The sequence below is a fragment of the Euprymna scolopes genome, chromosome 3 (genome assembly GCF_053919585.1).
Source record: "Euprymna scolopes isolate OS-2025 chromosome 3, ASM5391958v1, whole genome shotgun sequence".
Classification (NCBI taxonomy): domain Eukaryota; kingdom Metazoa; phylum Mollusca; class Cephalopoda; order Sepiida; family Sepiolidae; genus Euprymna; species Euprymna scolopes.
Window position 1 is genome coordinate 26061009 of NC_136484.1, and position 7724 is coordinate 26068732.

A 7724-nucleotide genomic window follows, 5' to 3' on the forward strand; every position below is an offset into this window, starting at 1 on the left:
CTTTCAAATAAAATCATTTACATTCATTAAAAAAACAAAAGTCATCTTTTTTTTCTCAGTGTTGGACTTTTATTTGCTTAATTATGTTTTATATTAGATTTTTTTTTTTTTTTTTTTTTTTTTTTTTTTAGAAATTATCAATATCGTTTATCCCATGTATTCTTGATGTAGACATGTTACAGACACACATGTATATATGTAGAATAGAAAGAAAAACAAAACTAAAAAATAAGTTTGTTCTATTTATGCTTGTATCCCAACTCTTCCATTTACATTTCTCATGACATTTGTTTTGTAAAATGAAATTTTACTTTCCAATCAAGTCACTTACATTCAGTAGAAAAACATCTTTTTCGCAGTATTTACAATTTTGAACACAATACAGAAATAAACTAGTGAAAAGGTAAACATTTGAAAATAATTAAAACACCACAATTGCTAGAAGAAAAAATGACTTGTATTAAAAAGAAAAAAAAAAAAGAGCCATACTTATCACACTGCACAATGAAGTAAAAGTTTAAAAAAAAACAGGAAATTGTCAGCGTCTTGGGCTAACAAATTTAATCTCAATGATGGAATGCAAATACTGCGGATTGTTAAAAAGAAAGTGTTCAAAATGTGTGTATATTCAGAGTCATCAGAGAAGAGGTTTGAATGGGAAGATTTCTAATATGTGCATGACTATGTTAGCATAACTGTGGCCATTTTAGTATCCATAGCAGTGCCTTTGACTTCAGTTGTTTAGTTATTGTATGTGAGCATGAATATAAGGTGGTAGTAATCGTTAATGGTAAAGATTGAGTAGAATTTGGATTATTTAAGGGGACGGCTCAACAAGTACTTGTTTACATTGGACTTGAAGATAGCTTGCATGATTTGTAAAATTATGCTCAAAACTCTTCCATTTACATTACTCACAGCATTTGTTCTGTAAAGTAAAAGTTGACTTTTAAATGAAATAATTTGCATTTATTAGAAAAACAAGTTAGCTTTTTTTTTCCTCAGTATTTGTTGCAATTTGGAATTTTGAACACAATACAGAAATAAATTAGTGACGTTTTGAAAATAGTAACTAAAGTACACCACAATTGCTAAATGTAATTAAAAAAAAAAAAAAAAAGTGACTTGTATTTAGATTATAAACGTATGAAAAAAAACAGTGACTTTTATTATACTGTAGAAAGAACTAAAAATTATTGAAACCTGTAAAAAACAGGAAAATTATCACCAAACAAAGCATCTGACTAAATTTATTTTCACTAAGAACACAAATAATTTGGAATTTAAAAAAAAAAAAAAAAAAAAAAAAAAAAAAATTCTATCATGTGATTGCCAGAGATAATCAGGGAAATTTTTTAATTTTCCTTTTTGTGTTCTCTTTCCTTTTTGCATTAAATTTTAAAAATTTGTTTTTATTTTATTATAGAGACCTTGCTACGCAAAACAATGTTCAGTGGTCAGAACATTGGGATTTTTTGGGTGAATTTGCTAACCTTTCCAAACCAGAGGGTATTCAGCTGCTAGAGAGTCACCTTCAAAAACAAAACCTAGCTGTAAATTTACAGAGCAGCTTAGAAGCCATTCAGCAGTCAAAAAACGATTTGCTTAGTCCGAGATCAGCATCTGCAGCCAACAGATTCCAATCGATAAAGAAGGAATTGTTTAGTGATTTTGACATTTCTGAAAATACAAAAGATGTTGAAAATTTTGAAGGACCTTCATCAGATTGTGGTTCACTAGCAGAGTTTCCGAAACCGAGCACAAATCAAGAAGAACAAATGGATGTTAGTCCTCCGTTAGAAAATGGCCTGACTCAAAGCAGTCTGTGTGATAATTCTGAACAGAAAATAAACTCCTCCCTCCAGAAGGATAACCTGGAGAAAATTATAAACACTCTGGCCAAAGACTTTGCAACTAAACTTATTATTATGAGCCCTGAGATTCCATCCGATGATAAGCCTGGAGAGAAAGCAACTGCTTCAAACAAAAAAGTTAATGCCAAAATGAATTGCTTGTTTCCTTTGAAAGATGAATTTAATGAAATGTTAAGTGCTGTTAACAAGCAAGAGCCTTTATCTGTGTCTTTTATAAATCAATCCATCAACTGTGATAAGCCGACTTCCCCATGTCTTTCCATTGTATTGCCTTTTACACATATGTCGCCTAAAAGCTCAACTACTGCAGAAACTGTGTTGACCATCAGATCGCCTAAAAAATTGATTGCACAAATAAATGCCTTGCCAGCAAAGAGTCCACCAAAATTAAGAAACCCATTAAAAGTGTTTATCCGAGGGTAAGCAAACGCCTTTTGATATTCGTGCATTTTTCAACCCAGCCTTGCTGTAATAATTGAAAGGTTTACATTTTTTAAGAAATTAAGAATATTCATTTAATCTTTTAAACCAAAAGGATCCTATGGTACTTATTTTCAAATCAAAAATACAAGAAACTCTTGAAGAAAAAAAACAAACTTTCATGTACATACCTGTCAGGGAACACAGACGTCGTATTCCAAAAACCACGTAAATTGATAAAGTAGTTTTTTTTTTTAATTAAAAAAAATCTAATTTTATGACAGTGATATTTTGATCCACTATATTTAAGGGGGGGGGGCTCAGTTTGAACTATCAAAATCAGCTTTATAATAGCTACAATTTCTTATTAAAATCGCTAAAAGTGATTTTCTATATAAAAGAAACTATATTACTTGTATTGTTCAGACTATTGTTCTCATTTTCAGTGTTATTTGTTCAATGTTTTGGTCGGATTGACCTTCGACCGTCCTCAGGCATGTTGGTTGTTTGGAAAAGAAAAAAGTTACTGGCTCCGTAGATATCGTTATTTCGTATTCAAAGAGGAGGCAACTCAAATAAAAATCAACAGGGGATTATCTCCTTTTCATTGCCAAAATTTTAAGGGTGTACAAAGTTTGTTTTTTCTACAATTAGAGGCTCCTAAATGTAACTAATCTTTAGGTTTGGCCTGTTTAGTAATTTTCCTTTGGCATATGTGCTGCCTCCTTGCATCCCTGTCAATTATTTTGATCTCATTCCAAAAAAGGAAGTGTGTTCCTTTTTCTTTCTATATATGACCAGCTAGTTCTAACTTTTTTACCTCTTCCTTGTCCGCTGTCACTGCTTTATGGTATTCTTCTAGCCTTACCTTTAGGGGGCGACTGGTCTCGCGTTTATATAGGTTTCTGCATTTGCATGAAATCTCATATACATTTCTTTGTTATGAGACTTTCTGTTGGGGACTTCGCTCTTATTAGATGTTTTTGAGTCCACTCTCTCTTGAATATTGTTTTATGTCATATAGACTGCATATTTTTTTTATTTTTTTCGGACAGACCCTTTATGTATGGTGTGCACACTGTGGCAAGTTTTCCTAGAACAAACACTAAAGGACAATACTCAAAAACAAGCATCTGACTTAAAGTAATGGCTACAATTTCTTGTTAAAATCGCTAAAAATGATTTTGTATATAAAAGAAACTACTTGATCAATTTATGTGATTTTTGGAATATGACATCTTCATTCCGTGACTGGTTACATCATAAGGATTATTCTGCAATTTAGATGTATAAAATAGGTTTAATTGTGAATAAGCACTAATCTTATTAACAGGCTGATACAACCTTTTTAGCTTTTAGCAATTTCCAGCATAGCAGCTACTGGAAGCGGTGACAAGGCAAATCAGTTCCTTCACTTTCATTGTTCTTCAGTATTTTTATTGTGAAGTGATTTCTATAATATAAGAAAAGAACATTGAAAAATATACAATAAAAAATAACAAAATTAGTTTTTATTTGCACTTTTAATAGCAATCAAAGAAATAAGTTTTTATTTTATTTGAAATTTTATAAGAATTATATATTTATGAAATTATAAAAATGTTTGGATTTTTTTTTCTTTCCTTAATTTAAAAAATTTTTTTTTTTCCTTAATTTAAAAATTTTTTTTTTTTCCTTAATTTAAAAATTTTTTTTTTTTTCCTTAATTTAAAAATTTTTTTTTTTTTCCTTAATTTAAAATTTTTTTTTTTTTCCTTAATTTAAAAATTTTTTTTTTTTCCTTAATTTAAAAATTTTTTTTTTTTCCTTAATTTAAAATTTTTTTTTTTTTTTCCTTTAAAAATTTTTTTTTTCCTTAATTTAATTTTTTTTCTTTTTCCTTAATTTAATTTTTTTTCTTTTTCCTTAATTTAAAATTTTTTTTTTTTTTCCTTTATTTAAAAATTTTTTTTTTTTTTTTCCTTTATTTAAAAATTTTTTTTTTTTTTTTTCCTTTATTTAAAAATTTTTTTTTTTTTTCCTTTATTTAAAAATTTTTTTTTTTTTTCCTTTATTTAAAAATTTTTTTTTTTTTTTCCTTTATTTAAAAATTTTTTTTTTTTTCCTTTATTTAAAAATTTTTTTTTTTTTTTCCTTTATTTAAAAATTTTTTTTTTTTCCTTTATTTAAAAATTTTTTTTTTTTTTCCTTTATTTAAAAATTTTTTTTTTTTTTCCTTTATTTAAAAATTTTTTTTTTTTTTCCTTTATTTAAAAATTTTTTTTTTTTTTCCTTTATTTAAAATTTTTTTTTTTTTTCCTTTATTTAAAAATTTTTTTTTTTTTTTCCTTTATTTAAAAATTTTTTTTTTTTTTTCCTTTATTTAAAAATTTTTTTTTTTTTTTCCTTTATTTAAAAATTTTTTTTTTTTTTTCCTTTATTTAAAAATTTTTTTTTTTTTTCCTTTATTTAAAAATTTTTTTTTTTTTTTCCTTTATTTAAAAATTTTTTTTTTTTTTTCCTTTATTTAAAAATTTTTTTTTTTTTTCCTTTATTTAAAAATTTTTTTTTTTTTTTCCTTTATTTAAAAATTTTTTTTTTTTTTTCCTTTATTTAAAAATTTTTTTTTTTTTTTCCTTTATTTAAAAATTTTTTTTTTTTTTTCCTTTATATAATATGTTCAATGAAATTATAAAAATAAAATTATTTAAATCAAAATAACAAATAATTTACAAACGTGAGAGAAAAAAAAACAAAAAGAAATAGATTTACCTTATCACCGCTTCTGGTAGCACTACGCCAGTAATTAGGAAGCTTACTATAACCTAATTTGGTTCATAACCAAAAAAAACAAATTATGTCTTAATTTAGACCAAGCATTTTTTTAATAGGCAAATCTCAAAATTTTTAAGTCTTAAAACAAATGATAACAATACTCAATAGATTATGTTCAACAAACAAATTAAAAGTGTGTAGGTTTAAATTCTATCTTCAATTTTCTTTTTTTCCTTAGTTTTGGAGCCATTAATAGTGAAATGTATTAATTTGAAATAACTAATATAATTTAAGTCGTGTGTGTGTGTGTATGTATATAATATGAATATGAGCTAATCTCAACAGATGAAAGATAGGCTTATTCTTTTCTAACTTAATTATTAGGGCTAGGACAACAGCATATTCTTGTCATTGTTTTGACTCTAGTGTGTATCCGTTTATATCTTATGCTTTTATAGAGTGATCTGGTTCTCGGTTGATTAACTGTGTCTTTCTGTTGGATATATACTTGAGTCAAAACAATAAGAATACTCTGTTGTCATGGCCCTATTAATTATTAGCAAAGAAAACTTTTGTTTTTGTTTTTTTAAAGATTTTTAAAATTTTATTTTTTAAAAATCAAATTTTTAATTCAAAAAATTTTTGGTACTTATTAGAGAGAAATTAAAAAATCTAAATATTGAATTTCAAGAAAAACCAATGGTATCTATTTAATTGTCATGTCGCAAAAACGAATATATCCATGAAGTAGAAAATTATTTATGTATGAAAACAGTTTTCAACAATGATTAACAAAAAGTAAGTTTTGCTAAACTGGCCTAAGATTTTCAGTTTTCAGAGAATTATTCCATTTATGATTCAAAACTTTTTTTTTTTTTTTTTTTTTTTTTAAGCAAAACTCATTTTTCGCTAATTGTCTTCATAAACTATTTTCCTGAATTAATTTTATACTTAATCATTTTTCATAATTTTTGGATATGTTCATTACTGTGACATGGTTTTACTTGAAATTCAATATTCCGATTTTTGAATTTCGCTCTAATAACAAAGAACCAATTTTTTTAGCATATGAAAAACCTTATTTGGTAATAACTATGTACGAGAAAACCTTATTTGGTAATAACTAGGTAAGAAAATAAGAAAACAAGATGGCTGAATGTTTAATTAAACTTCATTTGTTTAGCTGAGATTAGATTCATATTTAAGTAAAAAAAAGTTATGAGGAAAGATACTGTAATTCAATACAAGTATATTTATTTATTCATAAGAACTGTTTTTTTGTTTTGTTTTTAACTTTAAAGATCGTCTCCTACAAAATCTGATCTTGATGCTCATCGGTGCTTAAAAAACGTTCGTGTAGATTCTGACCAATTCCCCTACACCACAAAATGGCTGAAACTTATGAACTCATTTACAGAAACAGAACGAAATAGGTAAGATTCTATTTTCATATATATATATATATATATATATATTTGTGTGTGTGTATAATTGAAAATACTTTCTTTTTACCATTCTCTGAAATTTGTAAGCATTGCCTACAGTACACAGTAACAGCTACAGAATCAGATAGAGTACCACAATCATACAGAGCTGCTTCAGTTTTAGCCTCTACTTCTCTACTGTATTCAAGTCCAGCTTTTCAAATTTTTTTCTTCCTTGAAGTGGTCGACCTGAATACATTTGGACATTTTTTTTTTTTTTTTTTTTTTTCTAAATATATTTTCTAACTTGTATAGTTACTGACTCATTATTTTCTAGTCGAATTTTTGCAATATTTTTTGGAAGAAATATAAAACTTTGATTAAACAAGAATGCCTATCCTTCAACCTTCATAGTTTAACCATGAAATTGCTATTTTAAATTTAGGCTCCATTTTTGTTTTTGTTTTTTTCAGTCTGTTACATTTATTATAGCTATCAAAAAAAAAAAAACTTGCTGTGATTTTTAATATTTCTTCTGTTTAAGTTTAGGATAGCATCTTCATTACTAAACAGACAAATTGAAATAGCCACATTTTAAGAATATTTTTTCTTGATTTAATATATTTTTACATTTTGAGATGTTAAAAATTTAATTTGTTCAGCGTTTTATTTTTTGTATTAATTTTTTTATATATATATGATTCATTTTTCTATGTACCTTTTTATATTTCTCTATTTAAAATGATACTCTTTCTTTTTCTTTTTTTAAATAAATCTTGTAGTTGGCCCAGTCCTATCAAGAGTTACCGAAATGAAGCAAAATCCAAAGATGGCACACCGGTTACGAAATCTCGTGTGGCTGGACTATTTGAACCAATTAATCTGTTTAAATCACCAAACTAAGCTGTATAGATTTCACATTTAAAATTATTTAAATTTCATGCGAATTTAGGATATTAATGATAATAAAACCATATATTTTTTCATCTGTTTAAACAAAAATGACGTCTTGTCTTTTTATTTACGTTTATTTTTTTTATGTTTCATGCTATCTTATGTAATTGACTATTTTGGAGGAAAAGTTTTAGGAAAGTAAATGTTAAATTAAACAGGTTTTTGAAACTAACTCTGGACTACTGTAAAAATTTTGCCTTGAAAAAAAAAAAAATAAAATAAAAATCAAATTTGGGTAATTTTTTTTTTTTTTTTTTTTTTTTTTTAAATCCTGATTGCTCAGACTTTGACTCTTACA

The 7724-nt window shown here is 25.7% G+C and overlaps 1 protein-coding gene across 1 annotated transcript in view; it reads left to right on the top strand.

Annotated features, from left to right (window-relative positions):
• LOC145254150 (ankyrin repeat and LEM domain-containing protein 2-like) overlaps window positions 1–7474 on the top strand; it is an 86478-nt gene extending 79004 nt beyond the window's left edge. Inside the window, exons 9-11 of the mRNA XM_080112999.1 lie at window positions 1427–2293; window positions 6350–6481; window positions 7255–7474. Coding sequence (XP_079969125.1) covers window positions 1427–2293; window positions 6350–6481; window positions 7255–7375 — 1120 coding nt within the window. The 3' untranslated portion in view covers window positions 7376–7474. The remainder of the gene's footprint in view (window positions 1–1426; window positions 2294–6349; window positions 6482–7254) is intronic.
• Window positions 7475–7724: the final 250 nt, after the last annotated feature.